The sequence below is a fragment of the Oryctolagus cuniculus genome, chromosome 7, assembly GCF_964237555.1.
Source record: "Oryctolagus cuniculus chromosome 7, mOryCun1.1, whole genome shotgun sequence".
Taxonomy (NCBI): Eukaryota; Metazoa; Chordata; class Mammalia; order Lagomorpha; family Leporidae; genus Oryctolagus; species Oryctolagus cuniculus.
Genome location: NC_091438.1, coordinates 22,458,688 through 22,480,567, shown reverse-complemented (window position 1 = coordinate 22,480,567; position 21,880 = coordinate 22,458,688). Strand labels below are relative to the sequence as shown.

At 48.6% G+C, this 21,880-nt stretch overlaps 1 protein-coding gene across 1 annotated transcript in view; it reads left to right on the top strand.

Annotated features, from left to right (window-relative positions):
* The window catches only part of NUB1 (negative regulator of ubiquitin like proteins 1), a 34,519-nt gene extending 13,167 nt beyond the window's left edge, over positions 1-21,352 (top strand). Inside the window, exons 4-15 of the mRNA XM_002715058.5 lie at positions 1,445-1,503; positions 2,955-3,025; positions 5,440-5,622; positions 5,775-5,866; positions 7,054-7,160; positions 13,245-13,431; positions 14,359-14,466; positions 15,225-15,377; positions 18,038-18,184; positions 20,009-20,101; positions 20,743-20,920; positions 21,113-21,352. Of these exons, the coding sequence (XP_002715104.3) occupies positions 1,445-1,503; positions 2,955-3,025; positions 5,440-5,622; positions 5,775-5,866; positions 7,054-7,160; positions 13,245-13,431; positions 14,359-14,466; positions 15,225-15,377; positions 18,038-18,184; positions 20,009-20,101; positions 20,743-20,920; positions 21,113-21,291 (1,557 nt within the window). The 3' untranslated portion in view covers positions 21,292-21,352. The remainder of the gene's footprint in view (positions 1-1,444; positions 1,504-2,954; positions 3,026-5,439; positions 5,623-5,774; positions 5,867-7,053; positions 7,161-13,244; positions 13,432-14,358; positions 14,467-15,224; positions 15,378-18,037; positions 18,185-20,008; positions 20,102-20,742; positions 20,921-21,112) is intronic.
* The last annotated feature ends 528 nt before the right edge of the window (positions 21,353-21,880 follow it).

The window sequence follows — 21,880 nt, the reverse complement described above, 5'->3', positions numbered from 1 at the left end:
CGGCCGCCGGCCGGCTCTCTCGGGGGCTGCTCAGGTGTTCCTTCAGATGTTCCTGGTGCATGTTGTTTCTCTTCTCCTTTATAGTCCTCTTCCACCAATCCCAACTCTGCTACCCACACGCCGAGCATGCTGCTCTCCTCCAATCAGGAGCAGGATCAGCTCCTGCAGCTCATCAGTCAAATTGGTGAGAGGCAGCTGCGTAGAAGTTTACTCCTCCCCAGCGCCATATTGTGGGAGAGCAGATGCATAGAATAAGTCTTAATTCCAGTAACTTAGTCTAGTCTCAGTTGCTCCCCACAAGTGTTCCCTCAAATACACTTTAAAAACATTTTTTTTTAAGATTTATTTATTTATTTGAAAATCAGAGTTACACAGAGAGAGGAGAGGCAGAGAGAGAGAAAGAGAGGTCTTCCATCTGCTGGTTCACTCCCCAGATGGCCGCAACAGCTGCGCCGATCCGAAGCCAGGAGCCAGGAGCTTTTTCTGGGTCTCCCACAGAGGTGCAGGGGCCCAAGGACTTGGGCCATCTTCTACTGCTATCCCAGGTCATAGCAGAGAGCTGGATCAGAAGAGGAGCAGCCAGGTCTTGAACCGGTGCCCATATGGGATACCGGCACTTCAGGCCAGGGCGTTAACCCATTGCATCACAGCGCCAGCCCTGACACTTTCAAAATTAAAAAAAAAAATTATTTTGGTGCAGAAAAATTTTGAGATATATGCATACAGAAATCTATGCATTCAGAAAGTGTACTGTGGGAAAACTGCATGGATTTCCAAAATTTTTTATATTTAAATAAATTTTATCTTTTAAATCTATTTTTCTGCTGACTTTTTAAAGTACCCTCATATGTAAGAAGTTGCACGTGAATGTTCCTGACAGTACTGTTCTCAGTAGCTAAAAGGCAGAAGTAGCCCAGATGTTCAGCAGTGGAAGGACGGGCAAGTAGAGTACACCTGTGTGATAGAAAACTGCTGAAGGAGTGCAGCTCTGATACTGCCCGATTGGATGAACCTCAAGTACATGCTGAATGAAGAAGGCTACCTGTGGGCATTCCATTCATAGGAAATGTTCAGGACAGGCAAACCTGTGGAGACAGAAGATGGGCAGTGATTCCTGGGAGCCGGAGTTGGGAGGAGGGGGGGAGGTTGGAGGGTGCAGGTACCCGGTTTGAGGGGTGGTCAGGATGTTCTGAAATTTGATTATAGTGCTGATGGCCACTGAGCAACCCAGCCTGGCGGCACCACACTGCTGCCCTCGTGGGCACGTTCTGGGTTATGTTTCCTGGGTTGCCTCTCCAGGTGGGCGGTTTTTGTCCTTAACCCGTGTCCTAAGTTTAGCTAAAATCCTCTGATACTAGCTTTTCTGATATCATAGACTACGTAGTAGCACCAAAAAGTGTTAAATTCAAGTATATTTTGTTCTGTTTGCGTTCTCTCTAAACAGGATAGGAAAAACTTGCTGGAGACCCGACTGCACATCACTGGCAGAGAACTGAGGTCTAAGTGAGTATGCCTGGGGCTGGCAGGGGCTCATTCCTCCTTCAGGGCCGTCCTTTAAGATGGGGCAGGTATTATCCTCATCTTCCAGAAGGGAAAGTGGAGGCTCTGAGGTGGAAGAACTTACTTGCACTCAAGGTGGTGGAGAAGTGGCAGAGAGAGAACTCATTCTTCCTACTTCCTGGTGTAACTTTAGACCAGGTGGGAGCTCTGTACCCACCACGTAGTACATGCTCGGTCCATGTTGAGTGAAGGAACGAAGGAGTGATGGGAATAGAAGATGACCTGGTATTTGCCGGATCATCACTTACAGCTCGCTTTGACCTTCAGCATAGTGTTTTAGTTTATTTCAGGCTATTGGACCAGCCGTCAAAAAAATAAGTAGACCTGACTGTGACCCATTAGTGAAGTCTTAACTTGAAGGCCTGGTCGGTTATTTCATCTACTTGTAAATTTTCACGTGACAAATGTTTTAAACACCTCCAGGGCTAGCCACTCAGTGTGTTTCTTCAGCTGATTTTTCTTGTTTTTATCTTTGGTCTAATGAGGGCTGTTAGGATGAGTTAGGAAGCATCAGTTACTCAGCACACTTAAGTAGAAACTAATCTGGGACAGCTGCTGTTGGGCGCTCCTCCAAGGAAACCACAGAAGGGTTGGGGATAGTTTTTCTCTTGACGGGCAGTGGGGACGCTCCTGTTAGATGGATACGCAGCACTGTGGTCTCCACTTGGTGAGGAAACAAGAGGCCAAGCAGAGAATTCTAGAAAGGGACCTTGTCTTTCACACAGTTTCAGATAGCCATCTATTAAGCCTGCTTTATGCACTTACTTTTTTTTTAAATTTTTATTTATTTATTTATTTATTGACAGGCAGAGTGGACAGTGAGAGAGAGAGACAGAGAGAAAGGTCTTCCTTTGCCGTTGGTTCACCCTCCAGTGGCCGCCGCGGCCGGCGCGCTGCGGCCGGCGCACCGCACTGATCCGATGGCAGGAGCCAGGTACTTATCCTGGTCTCCCATGGGGTGCAGGGCCCAAGCTATGCACTTACTTTTAATTTTAAAAATATATCATTTATTTGATAGCCAGAGAGCTCCCATTTGCTGGTTTACTCCCCAAGTGCCCGCAAGTCAGGGCTAGAGCCAGGAACTAGGAATTAACTCAATCCAAGTTTTCCACATGGGTAGCAAGAACCCAATTAGTTGAGCCATTACCACCACTTCCCAGGACCCACGTTGGCAGGAATGAAACCCAGGCACTCTGATAGGGGACACAGGCGTCTACTGCGAGGCTAACCACCTGCCCCAAGCCAGCTTTCTTTTCACGTGACTTCCTGAGTTAGTAAGTGGAAATCTGGGTGCTTCTGAGTAAAATGTGTGAAATAACTGTTATGTTTAAAATCTTTTAAGTAGATAATAGCAGATTTGTTTGTCTATAGTTTTCACTGGTTTTATTTTACAGAATAGCTGAAACCTTTGGATTTCAAGAAAATTATATCAAAATTGTCATAAATAAGAAACAGCTTCAATTAGGTATGCAAATTTTTCCAGTCAAACTAATACAGAAATAATGACTTTCCATCTTTTTCTCACTCTTTAGTCAAAAATTTCCAGCTTTGTTACAATTATAATCCAAAGCCAGTTATTTGAGGATTTTGCTAAAAGAAAAATGTGAAACAGAAAACAACTTTCCAATAAATATTTTACTGTGTGCCATGTCCTAGTGGGATAGAAAGATACTCACTCTTGGTCTGATAAAATGTGACTGAAGGGAAGTCTAGATGTGCTGGGAGGAGGAGAGGGGTTCCATTTGTTCTTCCTGAGCACGAAGAGCTGAAGCTGCGAGGCAGAGGGCGGGCCGTGGTGGGGGGTGTTCTGGACTGAGCCTCACGGGGCACCAGGATGTGGATCTGAGGCAGTGGGAGAGGTGCAGTGTGGCTGAGTGCCCAGGGCGAGGCACCGTCTGAGGCTGGAGGGCAGGCAGAAGCCCTGCTGAGCGCTGTTGCAGCAGTTTCCAACCAGAGATGCCTGGCACTAGGGACTCCCTTTTGGTTGTTGTGATTTGGTCTGGCAGCAGGTTGTGCCCCTGTCATTTAGTGCGTGGAGGCCAGGGCTGCTGCTGGACCACAGACAATGCACAGAGCAGCCCCCACAGCAGTGCCTTCGCCAGCCCAAGATGTCGCTAGTGCTACTGTTGAGAACCCCTGGACTGGATGCGCCTTGCTCAGTAAGAGAGCATTCTCCTGAGGCGTTTACGCTGGGAGTGACAGCAGTTATCTGTGTGTTGAAGATTGCCGTGGCTGCAGGAGGGGAGTGCACTTAGAGGAAGATGGCTGGACTGGGGAGATGTTAGCTGTGCAGCGGGTCAGGGGGCATCACAGCTGGAGCAGTTTCCAGTGGCTTGCTGTGCTCTCCAGAGTCCTGTCACACGTCGTGGCTCGATGGAATGTAACGTAGCCCTTCTCAGTACCTTGCCTTCCTTTCCAGCACCCCCTCTCTGGCCATTTCCCATTGCACCATACACAGGGCTGTCAGAGAGTTCATGGGAAAGTACATACCATGAAGAAACCATGCTTGAATTTCAGAAACTTTAGCACCAAGATAAACTCACCTTTTAATCCCATTTGTCCACAAGCTTTATGAAGTACTCAGATATAAGGCTAAGCGTCCAGCTTTATTTTTCTTCAACATCACCGACCAGACAGCCTGCCCAGTGATTGGCGATCTTCCTTTACCCCGACTCTGTTTTACACTCTGTCCCATTTGCCTGTAGTGTTTTTTTGTTTTGTTTTGTTTTTAAATTGTGGCTTTCTTGGAGTCTTAAAACACAGTGAGGTGAATCCTCGGCTCTTCTTTACCAAGGTGACCCAACCATTGGTAGGTCTTTATTTTCTCATATGAGTGCTAGAATTGTTACCAGGTTTCTAAAAGCAAAATCCAAGGAGTTTTTTCAGAAATGTGCTCACATTTGTATTTGTTGTTCATAATATTATTTATGTATTTTGGTTATTTGAAGGCTTATTTATTTATTTGAAAGGCACAGCTAGAGAGGGAGAGGCCCTCCATCAGCTGGTTCACTCCTCAAATGGGCGAAACAGCGAGGAGAGTCTGGGGTCTGGGCCAAGCCGAAGCCAGGAGCACGAAACTCCATCTGGGCCGGCCTCCGCTGCTTTCCCAGGCACGTTAGCTTGGAGCTAAATCAGAAATGGAGTAGCCAGGGCTCAAACGCACTCCTGGGGTGCTGGCGTCGCAGGCGGCAGCTCAGCCCACTGCACCACCATGTCTGCACCCGTTTTGCTGTTTTAAAGTCTGTTTGCATCTGTGTTTACCCCTTTTCATTTGTTCGTTTATTTGTATCTTTGGCATAGTTTTTGTTTGGTTTTGTATATTTGGTTACTGTTTTCATAGAGCTAGCTTTTGATTTTGTTACTGTTCTCTTTCGTTTGTTTCATTGATGTCTGCCCTTTATGGCTGTTTTTATTTAGGTTCTAGAAGATGAATAGTTTGCTCAGGGCCACAGGATTAAAACAGGGTAGAGCTCATCGTGGTCTTTGCTTGCAGCCAGCACAATGGATTACCTCTCGCATTGCTGAGAACTGGGTTTATTACTTCTCAATTAGAGGGCAGGGAAATCTGTGTATTAATTGTACTGAGCCTGGCATAGTGTTCTCCCTGTTGCAGATTCTCAAATATTTGCTGCTTTGAATTGATCTTAGGGTAAGAGTAGGGAAAACTGAAGAAATGAATTTAGTTGGTCTATTTTTCCTGGCTAATTTTAACTGTTGCTTAATAGTAACATAGTTACACACCCAGTTCTTCCCAAGTTTGTGGCATGCTGGTTTGCAAATGCTCTTGCAGGTCTAAGAATTTCACTTACTATAGAAAATGGGCTGTTGCCTGGTAAATGCCATGGTTCTTTGAATGACGTGTAGTTCTGGTTTCTACAGGAAACACCCTTGAAGAACAAGGAGTGACTCACAATGTCAAAGCAATGGTGCTCGAGCTGAAACAGTCTGAGGAGGATGTGAGGAAGAACTTCCAGGTGGAGGAGGAGGAGCAAAATGAGGCTGAATTAAAAGAAAAACGGATTCAGAGGACTAAGAGAGGACTGGAGATACTGGCAGAGAGAGGTACCTGGAACTCTGGGCTTATGTCCTCACTTAGCTCCTTAAAGGTGGCAGCAAGTCACACAGACGGGGAGTGTGTCCCCTCTAACTTAACGATGTCGCCGTCACTGCTGTTGAATGTTGCATTAATGGAGCTCCGCGTGATTTTCTTACAGCTGAGATGGTGGTGGATCCAGAAACGACACCTTACTTAGACATAACTAACCAGACAGGCAGATCAATCAAAATTCCCCCGTCGGAAAGAAAGGTACGTGCCACGGGACTTGGGTGGGTGGTTCTGGATTTGTTGTTGGAACAGAAGTGGTTTTCTAGTGGTTTTATCTTGAAATGTCATAAAAGCAGAAACCAGCTGTGTCTCCAGTCTTACAAATGGGGACTCTCACCACGTGGCGAGCAGTTGCGTGTAGCAGGCCTCGCCCTGTAACTTGCCGTGCAGCTGTAGACCATATTAACTTGCTGTCCTGTAGCAGTGACTGTCACCATAGCTGAGTGGCGTGACCCACTGCCTTCAGTCTGAGTGGCTTCCTGTGGCTGTGGGTTTGGTTTTGTTTATTCTACTAGGGAGCCATGTCCCCTAAGGATGTATCGTAACTGGGGAGGAGAGCTGTATCGCTGGGGAGTGGTCAGCAGGTGGTTCCATCCTCTGCACTGTCTCCTTGTACCTGGTGGGACAGTGTTCTAACACTGAATGTTGCAAGGGGCTCTTAAGCAGCTTCCTACACCTTAGGCCCTAAGGTCAGTCCCTGAGCTGCGAGCCAGGAGCTGCTGCTGCCTTTTTTTTTTTTTTAAAGATTTTATTTATTTATTTATTTGAGAGGTAGAATTACAGACAGTGGGAGAGAGAAACAGAGAGAAAGGTCTTCTATCCACTGGTTCACTCCCTAAATGGCCACAACAGCCAGAGCTGAGCCGATCAGGAGCCAGGAGCCCCCTCCAGGTCTCCCACGTGGGTGCAGGGACCCAAGCACTTGGGCCATCTTCCACTGTTTTCCCAGGCCATAGCAGAGAGCTGGATCAGAAGAGGAGCAGTGGGACTAGAACCGGTGCCCATAGGGAATGCCAGCTTCACAGGCGGAGGATTAACCTACTGCACCACAGCACTGGCCCCTGAGTGCTCTTTTAGAAAAGGATACAAGCATTATTCGCTGCTAATTTTTATAAGCTTAGGCTTAAAAATTATTAGAAATGGATCTGGGACAACAGATACTAAGATAAACTGATGAAAAAAAAGGAACGGGTGCTACTTAGGGCCGTCATCCACATTAAATGGAGTGCTTGGTTTCCATGTTTTACTGAAGTAAAGCTGCAATTGTATATTAATTTTGGCTTTTAGATTGAGTTGTGATGTTGGTTTCACTTTTTTAGAATTACAATGCTTTTAATATAATTTAATTATATTTTAAAGTGAATTTTTTTATCTACATTTTTTCCTAGGCCCTTATGTTAGCTATGGGATACCATGAGAAGGGCAGAGCTTTCCTGAAAAGAAAAGAATATGGAATAGCCTTGCCGTGCCTGTTGGACGCTGACAGATATTTCTGGTAGGCACCTTAGAATTTGGTGGACACCAGTTTTAAGGAAGCTGGCACAGATTGTGCGCCATATACTCCCTCCCTGGACACTGTGCTCTTCAGGAAAGGGTGGTTACGCTGTAGAACAACTCGTGAACTGTTTCTTCACTTTGTATTTCTAGTTGACCCTTCTCACTGTAAAGAATTGTATAAACACACACGCTGTTCTTTTGCAGTGAGCATGTATGACTATGTTTGACTATCTCTTTCTCTCTAACTCCCTCTTTTTATTATGTTTTTGTTTTTGCTGATGTGTTGCAGGCCTAAACTATCTGTTAGAATGTTCCCCATCTCATGTGTTTGGGATAGACACTGGTAGTCATTCTCTGTATCCATTGTTTCATTAGGGGCTACAAAATGGCAATGCCCAATTATTCCTTCTGCATTTATTGCTAGAATTCTTCTGAAAACCATTTTTCCTCATCAAATGCTTGTTTATGCTGAGGCACAGTTTGTACAGGAATGATAGAATAAAATATTTGATTCCTTCTTCCTTACTTTCTTGTTTTCAGAATAAATGGATTGCTTTTCTGGCATCGTCCAAATGTGACGAGTGAAGTTTTCTTTTTTCTAAGTATTAACATTAATTCATAGTTTTTTTGTTTTTGTTTTTTAAAGATTTGTTTGTTTATTTGAAAGAGCTACACGCAGAGAGAAGGAGAGGCAGAGGGAGAGGGAGAGGGAGAGAGAGAGAGAGAGAGAGAGATCTTCCATCTGCTGATTCATTCCCCAGTTGGCCCAAATGGCTGGAGCTGAGCTGATCCGAAGCCAGAAGCCAGGAGTTTCTTCGGGATCTCCCATGTGGGTGCAGGGGCCCAAGGACTTGGGCCATCCTCCATTGCTTTCCCAGGCCATAGCAGAGAGCTGGATCCAAAGTGGAGCAGCTGGGACTCAAACTGGCGCCCATATGGGATGCCAGTACCAGGCAGCGGTTTTACTCGCTATACCACAGCACACACACACACACACACACACACACCCCTATAGTTTTTAAAACATTTGATGTGTTTCAAGCTTTAGCACTTAAATTGACAGGTGGTCCCTGTGCCCTTTTGACCTGTCCTGGTGCTCTTGTAGTCTGATCTCTGGAGCCCAAGATACTTCAGGCTCATCCTGTAGACGTCATGCCCCAGACTGGGAATCGGAAGTTTCCCAAAGACTCCTGGTTCTTTTGAAAGGGAAATGGCACTTGGCGACTGTAATCCAGGCCTGTTAGACATTTGGAAAGTAGACTTGATACGTGGAAATGGTCGAAAGTTAACAGCCTCTGGTTAACTTCTGTTTTTGTGAATTCCCAAGCTGGCGCTGTACCAGCAAGAGCTGAATACAAATGTTCATAAATTGCCAGTTGCCGTTGGTCACTAACTTAAACTTTAACTGAACAAATTCCTGCCTCCATTGTCCCTCCCATCTGGGAGGTGAAGGGCAAGACTGGGAATAGCAAAAAACAAGAGCTTAGTGCCTCTGGGTCTCTTACTCTGTCTCACTTCTCTCTGGTGTCAGTTTCAGACTCTTGCTGCACACAGTGTGAGCTGGTAAGTTGAGTCCATAACTTTCAGGTAAATATTTGTTCCATTGTAATTGTTTCTAACTTCTTATTGTGTACATTTCAAGTAAATATAAAAACAGAGAGTATAGTAAACTTCCACACACCCACACTCCCGCTCGGCGGTGACTGAGGCATGGTGCATCTGGATTCATCTGTGTGCATTTCCCTCGATCTTACCCTGTGCTAATCCTTGAAATAAATAGTAGTAAATAAAAATAGTGGACCTTTAGTTCATGGCTTGTTAACATGTTCAGTAAGTACTAGATGTAGTTAGTAATAACTGTCATACCTTTTAAAACATTTATTTGTCTGAAAGAGAGAGAGAGCAAGCTCCCATCCACGGCGGCGGGACTGGGCCAGGCTGAAGCCAGCAGCCAGGAACTCAGTCCACAAGGCACGTGGGTGGCAGGAACCCCGTCACTGGAGCCATCACGACGGCTGCCTCCCTGGGTCTGCATTAGCTGGAAGCTGGAGTCAGGAGCAGAGCTGAGGAGAGAGCGCAGGCGCTCTGATGTGGGTGTGGGCATCTTAACTGGTGCTCAGCCGCTAGACCAGACACACGGCAGAGAATGGCGTTCTTGTCCTGGGATCTGTTTATTCTGTCCAGCTTGCTAGCGTAGTTTTTGAGTGGTTTCCCCACTTCATAAAGGAGATTTAATGCGAGTCAGTAATGTAGGTGGGGGAAGACTTCAGTTCCACTTCCTTTCCCACTTCCTTTCCTGACTTCTCCAAGTAAGCTCGAGGTTTATTACAGCTTTCTACTGTACATCTTGGGGTACAGTATGGAGTGAGACCAAGACTAGTTTTTTCCCTATTTAAAAATGGGAGCTCTGCTCTCAGCTGAGATGGTGTAGCATGGACTGGATTTACCCTGTCACTGGAAGCAACTGAAAAACAGAAACGGGTGAAGTCGCTTGTTCCCAACTGCAGGGAGGTCCCTCTGAGTTGAGGAGATGGATCCAGGAGTCTGAGGTCAAGGAAATGAAGTGAGGCCGCTGGCATTGTTGGCACAGTGGATACAGCTGCCACCTGCCACACCAGCATCCCATGTGGGTGCAGGTTTGTGTCCCGGCTGCTCCACTTCCGGTCCAGCTCTCTGCTAATGTGCCTGGGAAGGCAGTAGAAGATGGCCCATGTGCTTGAGCCCCTGCGCCTCCTACTTTCCCTCCTCCCTTTTCCCGTCTATCCTTCTCTCCACCTTTCAAATAAATAAGTCATTCTTTAGAAAATTAAAAAAAAAAATCGAATAAGTCTAACAATTTTTTGAGTTTGACAAAAACTGTAAACCCTCAGATATAAGAACATAGTGAACTCTTAGTGCAAGATATAGGACAAAACCAAAAACTACACCAAGGCACACAGATTCTGCACAGCCAATAATAAAACTAAAAATGACTTTTTTTGCCAACCTTTATTGCAAAAAGATACTTAAGCTTAACTTTACCTTTCTTGAAATTGGCATCTTTAATAAAGATTTCATAAGGCAAACATAATAAATTTCCGGTAATTAACCAACTTAAGCCCTGAAGAGGTTTTACTCCAGAACTAGGCCAGTAGATTTTTAGGTAAGTTTTGTACATTTTTAATGTAATTATTTTTAAAGATTTATTTATTTGTTTGAAAGGCAGAATTACAGAGAGGCAGAGAGAGGGAGATATCTTCCATTGCTGGTTCACTCCCCAGATGGTCACAATGTCTGAAACTGCACTGATCCGAAGCCAGGAGCCAGGAGCTTCTTCTAGGTCTCCTACACGGTGCAGGGGTGCAGGGGCCCAAGGACTTGGGCCATCTTTCACTGCTTTCCCAGGCCATAGCAGAGAGCTGGATCGGAGGTAGAGCAGCCGGGACTCTAACTGGTACCCATATGGGATGCTGGCACTGCAAGCTGTGGCTTTACCTGCTATGCCACAGTGCCAGCCCCAGTTTTGTACATTTTAGAAAAATATTTTTAAAGATTTATTTTAGTCAGAGTTAGAGGGAGAGACAGAGATCTTCCATCTGTTGGTTCACTCCCTAGATGGCCACAGCAGCCAGGGCTGGGCCAGGCTGAAGCCAGAATCCAGGAGCTTCTAGGTCTCCCACTTGGGTGGCAGGGGCCCAAGCACTTGAGCCATCTTCCACTGCTTTTCCCAGGTCATTAGCAGGGAGCTGGATTAGAAGTAGAGCAGCTGGGACAAGAACTTATGCCCATGTGAAATGCCAGTTTTGCTTGCAGGTGTCGGCTTTACTGCTATACCACAAGTTGGCCCCTGTACATTTATTTTAACTAATATTATTTTCATATGAAAATATAACTCTTGAATATTGTTACTAGAATTGTAAATCAGAGCAATATTAATGAAAAATATACTTTAGAACACATACTATACTGCTTTAAAAAAACATTGTTTTCCAAGTGACCTAAGTTTTACATGTAGGCCTGGCAGTTTTAGAATTTTATTCAGTGTTGATTTCTTTTTTTTTTTAAGGTTTATTTATTTATTTGAAAGTCAGAAGTTACCCAGAGAAAGAGAGAGAAAGAGAGAGAGAGAGAGGGGTCCTCCATCTGATTGTTCATTCCCCAATTGGCCGCAATGGCTGGAGCTGGGCCAATCTGAAGCCAAGAGCCAGGAGCTTCTTCCAGGTCTCCCATGTGGGTACAGGGGCCCAAGGACTTGGGCCTTCTTCCACGGCTTTCCCAGGCCACAGCAGAGAGCTGGATGGGAAGTGGAGCAGCCGGCGCTTGAACTGGTGCCCATTGGGATGCAGGCCCTGCAGGCTGGGGCTTTAACCCTCTGCACCACAGTGCCAACCCCCAAATGGTGTCTTAACTACTGTCCTAAAACACTCAACCCAAGAGACCACTATTTTAAAGGGTAAAGACCAACAGCTTCTGTTTGGCTTTTCTTTTCTTTTTCCTGAGCGTATTTTGATAGACAAGCTAGGAAGCTTGCAGGCATGTAGGTTTTATGGTTTGATCCAGGAGCAGTCTTAGTAGAATACCAGTGAAAGCAAACAAGAGGTGGGCATGGTGGTGTTGTGGTGCAGCAGGTTAGCCATTGCCTGTGATCCTGGCATTTCATATCGGAGCACCCCTGCTGCTCTATCCACTTCCAGTCCAGCTTCCTGCTGATCACCTGGGAAGGAAGCAGAAGATGGCCCAAGTACTTGGGTCCCTGCCACCCTGGTGTGGATACCCAGTTCAGGCTCCTGGCTTCAGCCTCGCCCAGCTTCAGCTGTTGCAGCCATTTGGGAGTGAACCAGTAGGTGGAAGATCTCTTCCTGTCTCTCCATCCCTCTGTCACTCTGCATTTCAAATAAATAAAAATAAATCTTCTAAAATTTTATAGTTTGTAAATTTATGTGATATATTGTAGTAAATGTTTTCGTACTGAAGACTTGAGATTTTGATTTGTATTATGAATCTTAAATGCAATCATAACTTTAAAAATGTTATCTTGATGGCCGGGAGCGTTTCTCCTGTTCCAGACTGATCCTGTGTATTGTCTTTCTTCCTTGCTGTGTACCTGGGTTCAGCCTGCTAAATATTTAGCTTGCCTGTGCGCCCTCAGAAATCAGCCAGGCATTCAGAGCCTGGCATTTTCTTTTTCTTTGTTTCATTTTCTCCCTAAGACTTAATTTATTTTATTTGAAAGGCAGAGTGATGGAGAGAGGGAAAGCAAGACAGAGAGAGACAGTGAAGTTGAGATATCCTCCATCTACTGGTTTACTCTCAAGTAGCTGCAACAGCCAGGGCTGGGCCGGGCCAAAGCCAGGAGCCCAGAACTCCATCCTGATCTCCCACATGAGTGCAGGAGCCCAAGCCTTTGGGCCATCTTCTGCTGCCTTCCCAGGCGCATTAGCAGAGAGGGGCACTGGGATGTGAGTGGTGGTTTAACCTGCTATGCCGCAGTGCCAGCCTCAAGCCTGGCCTTCTCCGCGTTGTTTCTTCCTCCCAACGTGAATGTGACTGAACATGAATGCCTTGTCAGAACCTTCATCAGCCGACGCATTCTTTACAAGTGGTCATCGTTTTGGACTGGAAAGCAGTGCTTCTCACCTTGGCTGTCTACTAGAGTCACCTAGAAGAGTAGAAATATACCTAGAGTGGAGTCCTAGCAAGTATTTCTCAAAAAGGAAAAAAAAATCTTCATAGCCAGATGATTCTAATTTGCATCAGTGTTGAAAGCCACTGCTTCAAAAGCCTGGTCTGCCTGTGTTTGCTGAGGGATGCTGCCACACTGGCCCCGGGTTCTGCTTCCTGCAAGGGTGGCTGTGTGTGTGTGTGTCTGTCTGTCTGTCCGTACTGGGCAGGTGGTGGTAAGTTACGATTCCTGAGCCCAAATTTACTTTTTCCCATTTTAAAGATTCAGATCATAAATACAGCTTCCTCCGTAAACACTGGGACCTTGTTTTCAAGCAGTCTTTGAAAGTACGCCCAGGACTGGAAGAGAATCCCGGTAACTGGCAGCAAGGTTTCTGGTGGTACTCTGTCAGCGAGGTCTTTTCCCCTTCTTCTCATCCAGTGAGTGCTGCAGAGAGCTGCTGGACACGGTGGACAACTATGCTGTGCTCCAGCTGGATATCGTGTGGTGTTACTTCCGCCTGGAACAACTGGAATGCCTTGATGACGCAGAAAAAAAATTAAATCTGGCCCAGAAATGCTTTAAAAATTGTTATGGAGAAAATCATCAGAGACTGGTCCACATAAAGGTGGGTTACTGTCATTTGTTTTAAGCACTATTGAGCCCATTTCTAGAGTTTGTGTTTATCCCTGTTAAAAGATTTAGATTGCTAGCAAAAGGTGATTTTATTTTGGTAGTACTTTGGAGTATGCACTGTGCTCTTTTTAAGCCATATTTTTATAAAGTGCTAAATGTTTTCCAGATCTGGCTGTTCATTTGGTGTGTGAGTGTTTAGCTTAGAGGAATACAGTTTTCTAGTCGTGGAACCTCACTGTTGATCACTCTGACCAGGAGAGTCTAATGCAAGCTGGAGGTGCAGAACAATAACAGTTCTTTTCTCTTTAAGATTCATCTATTTATGTGAAAGGCACAGTGACAGAGAGAGCTTCCATTCACTAGTTTGCTCCCCAGATGCCTACCACAGCTAGGGCTGGGCCAGGCCAAAACCAGGAACCAGGAACTCCATCCAGGCCTGGCTGGCAGGGGCCCAAGTACTTGGGACATTATCTGCTGCTTCCCTGGCATATTACCAGGAAGCTGGACCAGAATCCGAGCCGGGACTCAATCCCAGGCTCTCTGATGTGGGGGGTAGGCATCCCAAGTGGTGACTTAACTCACTACACCACCATCTGCCCTAAAGTAGGGATTTTTCTGTTGTTCCTATGAGTGATCAAAATCTTAACTCTGTGTAGAATATCTTCTGCCTGGTTTGGATTTTTGTGTCTTTCTCTGCTGACCAGAAGGGCCATTGTCAACTACCCTGACCCCATTTTTGTCCTGGGTGGTACAAGGAGCGTCCCTGTGCTTGGGGGTCTGCAATGTTTGCTACCGGTAGGAGTGAAGCTATGGGCGTTTTACTGCTACCATTTTGCCCCTTGGAGACAAAGTTGCAGCTGTGTTAAGACCTGTCATTAGAACTAAGACAGTTCTATCCTTTTTTCTCCAATAATTTTAGGGAAATTGCGGTAAAGAAAAGGTGTTGTTTTTAAGACTGTACTTGCTTCAAGGTATCCGAAACTATCACAGTGGGAATGGTGAAGAGGCTTGTGAGTATCTCAACAAGGTAAGAGAAGTAAAGTTGGAACCGTTTTTCAGCTTTTTAAATCCGCAGTCGGTGCTATTTTATAACCTCAGCATAAAATGTGACCAGAGAGAAGTAGGCGTCAGTTTTAAAGGGAGCTGTTTCCTGTTCCTGCTCCCTCACATAAATCATAACATGTCTGTATTTGTTAGGTACAGGCAAGAATCTGTAATCAGGAAATGTAAAAAAAAAGAAACAATGACTTTCATTGCACAGTGGTTTAGGTCTCTCCCATCCAGCAGTGTAGAGTGACAGAGCCAAGAGTGGCTCTGTAAGCCACAGTAAATGGTGGCCCAGGCTGTTCCTTTCAGTGCCTCTTCCACCAGCAGGGGGGGCCAGAGGGGAGTCCAGCGCGAGCCTCTTCAGAAAGACGATCCAGAAGTTGTTCCCATCCTTGGCTCCAAGCCATTGACCGAGACTTAACCCCCCGGCCGCAGCAAGCTAACGGCAAGGGAAGGTGAGAAATGCCATGTGCATAGCTCAGATTCAAGGGCTTGCGTTAACAAAAAGGAAGGGCTAATAGATACCATTCACTAAGCCGTGTCATACCCATGTTAGATCATGGATGGGTTGTGGAGCAGAAGTAGTGATGTCTATTACCATTTGTACTGTGGATGATCAGTGAAATCTGACACACCATAATTCATGCTGTGTAGTCTGATTCCTCTTAGTCTTTAGCTTTATGTTACGCTTTACTGTTGCTCTAGTTACGTGATTCTTGAATTTCTCCCTGTCTGTAGGCACGCCAGCTCTTCAAAGAATTATATATTGATCCATCCAAAGTTCACAACTTGTTGCAGTTGGGATTTACAGCCCAGGAAGCCCGGCTTGGCCTGCGGGCGTGTGACGGGAACGTGGATCACGCCGCCACTCACATTACCAACCGCAGAGAGGTGCATCTTCACGTGCTCCCCACAGCACTTGCTGGAGGCCTGGGTCTTGGCAGGGGTGGTGAAACTTTATTTGCAAAATGCCTTAGCTCTCTTGGGTGTGAAACAAACAACAACAAAAGATCATCTCTAGAAGGCATTAAATAGTCAAGAAGAAAAGAGAGACTTAAGTTTTTCAGTTACACGAGTTTTCAGCAGTGCAGTTCCCTTGGCTGCATCTCATGCTGTGGTAGCAGGTGATACCCTCAGTCTCCCCTCTGTCTGTCACCACAGTGTGTTTCTGGAAGCCAGTTTACAGGAGCCGCGTTCCCCATGACGATGTGTTGGGAGTGCATCCTTGCCTGGAAGGCTGAATCGGGTCTATGAAACAGGTCAAATTATGTAATAAAAGCACAGCTTACCAAAAAAAGAGATCATTTAAAACAATTAGGTACATTAAAGAAAACGTTAGGATTTTGAATTTTGTAGTTGGAAGGAACCTCATTTCCACTGTGCTAGTTTTTACAGGAAAGGTGCTAAGGTGTTAAGTGAGTTAATGATGGAATATCAGCAATAAAACCGTTTTCTTTCCCTCCAAACAAGAAGTCGGTTGTAGATTATCTCCTAGGTCCTTCCTGGCTGTGCACTCTGGCCATAAACGTCTCTAGAATCTTCTCGTGGAGATCTCTCCTTGTTTTCCTGTTTACAGAATGACAGTCCTTGTCCCAGAGTCCTCAGGGAAAGCCCTGGAGGAGGAAGGAGCCTGAGGGGCTGTGGGAAGGGGCAGGAAAGGCCAGCGGTCACTTTCTTGGTGCTGAAGAGAGCAGATGCATGGGTTGGTTATGCGGCAAACAGTCAAAAGGGCTTTTAAGGAAAGTGGTTAAGATGCCACTGAGACCGCGCATCCCATACTGGAGTTCAAGTTCAGGCTCCGCTTCCCATTCCAGCTTCCTACTAGCGCACATCTTGGGAGGCAATGGTGGTGGCTCAGATATTTGAGTCCTTGACACCCATGGAGGAGACCTGAGTGGACTTCCTAGCTTTGGCCTGGCCCAAGCCTCACTGTTGCTGGCACTTAGGGAATAACCCAGCAGGTGGAAGATCTTTGTCTCTCTTTCTTTGTCCCTCTGCCTTCCAGATAAATAAAAATTCACATATACATGTGGAAAATACTTATATTTTCTGATGTGCATGGACATGATTAAAAAAGAAAAAAAAACTGACTTAGACATTTGTAGTTGAAGAAGAGTATGCTTTGAGGCTCCAGTTTGGTGTCTCAACTGTGTTTAGGTTTTGCCCGGATCTCGTGTCTGCTCCCTGTGTTTCTCTGTGCTTACGTGTTAGGCATGTCTCTGAGCCCTTTCAAATAAAAATGCAAGGACTGTGACTGAAAACACAGGATGGGTGGGTGGAGACATTTTATGTGAGTGTGTGACTAGAAGTCAGATGTGGGTGATGTGGACCAGTCTTGCTGGCTTGATGCATTGTGTGGTTGATGCATTGAGCGGGAGACCTGGGTGTCAGCAGAAAGACCTAGAGCTTAGCTGGGGAGGTGGAAGGGAGCCCTGCAGACTTCAGGGCAGTGAGTGAGATGATTTGACCCATCGCACCATGCAGCAGGGGCTGGAACTGGGGGAGACTGGCCACTCCAAGGCAGTTGGAAGTTGCCCTCAGATAGAGACAGGCCGGGTCACTTAATTTTCTTGAAATATTTCTTGTCTCCGTCTCCTCCTTGGTAAAATGCAGTTGGATAAATAAGTGGTTTTCAAACTTTGGCGAGAGCAGAGGGGTGGCATGTGTTAAGCAGAGCTTATGTTTTTTTTTTTTTTTTAATATTTTTATGGGCATCCCAGTTTACAAATATAAAACTGTCCTGACTGTGCTGGGTGGAGGAGGGGAAAGGGTAGGCTTTTCAGGCTCCTGTGGCAACACCAGGCACCTCTGAGAAGAAAGGTTGAGGACAAAATTACCCCAAGAAGGCTACCCTGCTGGTGGCTGATTCAGCGTCCACTCTTTTTTTTTTTTTTTTTTTTTTTTTAAGATTTATTTATCTGAAAGTCAAAGTCACAGAGACAGGGAGAGCTAGAAAGAGAGATCTTCCATCCGCTGGGTCGCTCCCCAGATGGCCATAGCTTAGCTGGGGCTGGGCCAGGCTGAGCCAGGAACTTCTTCTGGGTCCCCGACATGGGTGACAAGGACCCAAATACTTGGGTCACCCTCCGCTGCCTTTCCCAGGCCATCAGTAAGGAGCTGGATCAGAAGTGGAGCAGCCAGGACTCGAGCCAGTGCCCATATGGGATGCCAGCACTGCAGGCGGCGGCTTTAGCTGCCCCACCACAGCACCGGCCCGCAGAGTCCACATTCTAGCTCGACTTCCTGGAAGAGGCTCCACCCTCAGTGATGAGAGCTTGTTGGGATCGGATGCCCGCTGACGGGCTTGTGAGGCGCCCCTCCTGCATGGCCGGGAGTCTCCCCCCAGCCTGGACCTCAGGGGCAGCACCCATGGCTGTGCCCTGTGGTTCCCTTCTCTCTGCCTGGGCCAGCTAGGAAGAGACAGCGTCACCCTTCTTTGGTTTGGCTCTTCGCTGTGCCTGGCAACCTGAAGCCTCCTACACAGCGTGGGTAGAGGAAGCGCTCTGTGACGTCTCATTCCCTAACTCTGGGACTTTGCTGTTTTCTTGAAGGAATTGGCCCAGATCAGGAAAGAGGAGAAGGAGAAGAAGCGCCGCTGCCTGGAGAACATCAACAACCTGAAGGGGATGGGCTACTCCACGCACGCGGCCAAGCAGGCGCTGCATCAGGCCAGCGGGAACCTGGAGGAGGCCCTGAAGGTCAGTGCCTTGACCCTGACAGCGGGCATGTCCTGCCTGGACCGCCACTCGCCTGCGCTCCAGCGTCCTGCTGTGGTTCTGAGCCCAGTCCTGTGGGCCTTCCTCCTGGTTCCTGGCTTAGGTGTGGGGGTCAGCACCCTCATGTTCTCCAGGCCTCCTGGCTCAGAGGGGGCAGCTGTCCACGCTGGCAGAGCCCGCAGACCGGGGCTCTGTGCAGGGTTTCCCGTGGCAGCAGGAGTGTGACAGAGACAGAATTGCCGCAGGGAAGGGGGAGGGCGGTAGTTGCAGTCGCAGTGCACTTTTTACATTGCAGTCTGCAGTTTTGTTTATCCCATAGTACATGTGGGGAAGGGCTTCTTCAGGAATCCCTCAGAAGTGACAGAGCAGGCTGGGGTCCAGAGCAGCAGCGACTCCCTGGGTCCGCGTCCTGCATCTGAGTCCCCAGTGGAGGCAGGTGCCCTGCTGCCTCTCGGCGGCTCCAAGTGGGAGACACCTGCCCTTGGGAGCCCACAAGTGAGGGGAGACAGGCACAGAACACACGGGGTAGGGGCCCCCGTTTGGTGCATGGGGGCAGGTGGCAGCAGCTGTGTGGATAGGCGCATGGCAGTGTGAGAGGCTGAGGCCTGGGCAGCTGGGGAGCTGTGGTTCAGGTTCTACACCAAGTGTGGCTGGACACAGGGCCAGACAAGCAGGTGGAGGTCACGTGGGCATGCGTCTCCTTGACAGTGCCACAGCAGCAGGCGCCTGCCCTGCCTTCACCGGTTACTCCCGTCCTGTGCCCCGGAAAGCTCAGTATTTTTGTTTGTATGTGTGCATGTACATGTGCATGTGCGTGTATTTTTTTTAATGTAAAAGATGTTATTGCAACATGTAGTTTTCATTTTTTTGTGTTGGAGAAATATGAAATTTGCAATGTCAAAGCTGGCAAGGCTTAAAACCATTTAAAATTATACAAGTAGTATCAGTACACGCAGCCAAGCTCGAAGGAGTTAGTGTTCTCAGAAACTCCACAGAAGGGTTTTTAAGGTGAAGAGCGAGGATCACGTCACGAGGGGTTGAAGAAGTTTGCTGCCTGCTTGGCATTTTAAGTCTCGAGCGCATGGTTCCTTTAAAAGAGTAGCAGGGCAGCCCTGAGCCGCCTCGGAAGCCTTGCAGTGCACAGCTTTTCATGCCTTGACAAGGGCCGGCGCCGTGGCTCACTTGGTTAATCCTCCGCCTACAGCACCAGCATCCCATATGGGCGCCGGGTTCTAGTCCCGGTTGCTCCTCTTCCAGTCCACCTCTCTGCTGTGGCCCGGGAGGGCAGTGGAGGATGGCCCAAGTGCTTGGGCCCTGCACCCCATGGGAGACCAGGAGAAGCACCTGGCTCCTGGCTTCAGATCAGTGCAGCGCCGGCCGTGGCAGCCATCTGCGGGGTGAACCAACGGGAGGAAGACCTTTCTCTCTGTCTCTCTCTCTCTCACTGTCTATAACTCTACCTGTCAAATAATAATAAAAAAATCCCTGATGAGACTTTTTGCTCTCTGGAATACCTCCCCTGCCCCCGCCTCACCCTTCCTGCTTGCTGGGGAGGAGTGAGCGTTTCCTGGTTTCTGCACCTCCTCCTCTGCCCTCAGCTCTGATGTCGCCTTTGACCAGAAGCCTTGGGGAGCACAGGCTCCTGCCCAGCCTGGGGCCCCTTTCCCTGCCTCGTGACGCCCTCTGCACGGCCGCATCGCAGTGTCCTGCGCTCGGCTGCCTGTCCTGTTTGTAGACAGGAGCCGGGGCTCTGCTGCCCGGCACATGGCAGGGAGGGACGAGTGAAGGGTCCTCCTGTGCTTTCAGATTCTCCTCAGTAACCCTCAGATGTGGTGGTTGAACGATTCAGACCCTGAGAGCAGCCATCAAGAAAGCCCTTCCCAGGAAAGCATCGACCAAGTGAGTGACGAGGCCTGCGCGCCGTCCCGGCTCCCGCGGCCGTGGGTGGGGCTGGCTGGGGCGATGAGGGTGGTGGCAGGACACAAGGTGAGCCTGCTGGGACCCTGCAAGGCTGTCCAGGTGTGCGGCAGCGGTGGGGGGGGGGGGGGGGGGCGGCAGAGCAGGAAGTGTTTCCTTAAAGCAGGAAGAATAGAAGACAACATCAGGAAATTCCTTCCTCTGCTTGCCTGCCCTTCTTCCTGCATGCCACTGTGTATGTGAGCCCCAGCTCTCAGCCCGAGACCTGAGTGGATGTCCCTGTGTCCTGTGAAACCTGTCTAGCTGTGTCACAGTGACGGCCACTCCCGCCCACGTGCCTGCATGCAGAGCGGGTGCACCGTGGCCACTTGGGCGGAGGTGCTTCCCGCTGTGTCTGCCCTCGATGCCGCTGGGGTGCCTGTCCAGACACAGCAGCTCTGACCGGTCTGACTCTGGTCTAGCAAGCCCCTTCCCAGGTGGCCCCACACTCACCCTGGAGCTGAAGAGCAACCTGTCAGGAAGGGCCGTCCTCACCGTGCTCACGTGGGTGTCGGGAGTGCCAACGAGCTGGGGCTCGTGGTGGCTGTCACCCGTCACCACCCCTGCCCTGTGCTCCCCCCTAGCTCGTGTACATGGGCTTTGATGCCGTGGTGGCCAGCACCGCGCTGAGAGTGTTCAGGGGCAACGTGCAGCTGGCGGCTCAGACCCTTGCCCACAACGGAGGCAGCCTCCCTCCGGATCTGCAGCTCTCGGGGGAGGACTCCTCCTCAACACCGTCCACGTCCCCTTCCGACTCTGCAGGTAGGTCCGAGGGTGGGGAGGCCGGGGAGGCCGGGGCCTCGAGCCGAGGCTGCCCGGAGCCTGGCCCGGCCGTGCAGGCCGCTGGGGCGGGGTGGCCAGCAGCAGGCAGTCTGAGGGGGACCTCTGACGTCAGTCGCCCTGGGGGCGAGTCTTCTTGTCTAACTCACTTCCCACTGTGCTGCGCCGTCACAGGAACTTCTAGTGCCTCGACTGATGAAGACATGGAGACCGAGGCCGTCAACGAAATCCTGGAAGACATCCCAGAACACGAGGAAGACTACCTTGACTCCACTCTGGAGGACGAGGAGATTATTATTGCAGAGTACTTATCCTATGTAGAAAATATAAAGTCCGCAACAAAGAAAAACTAGATAACGACAAAAATAAGTACTATGTTTCTGCTTATAAATTCTATCATTATCAGAAGTCTAACGCAGGGCTTCTTTTGTTCTTACGTCTTCTCTGGCTTTGCCGCACACAGGCTCCCTCCTTAGGGTAGGAGGTATGGAAAACACTTGCTGGGGCCAGCCGGGCCCTGGGCCCTCCGCCCCGGCTCTCGGGGAGGGAGCTTCCCGTGGCCTTGCTCCTGCTCTTGCCCTCTGCCTGCAAGTACTGCGCTCTGAGCCCCCCTCCCCGTGGTGGCAAGGAGGCTTGCTGTAGGGGTGGGCTGCTCCCCGGGGAAGGCCTGCAGGACAAGGGGTGGGAGGGAAGGCCTTGGGACCGACGGCCTCTCGGTCTTGCTCAGCGTCCTCTCTGTGAGCACGCTGCAGTCGCTAGCTGTGAGCCCCTCCACCCCGCCCTGGAACTGTGCTTAACTCTCCACTCCAGGTGCTGCGGGAGTGCTGCGGACACCCCCGGGGTGCACCAGCCAGGCCAGCAGGGTTTTTGTGGAGATTCTGTATATGAAAAGATGTGGCTCCGATGGCCAGGCTCAGTGCCGCCCTGTGTTCCTCCGTAGAT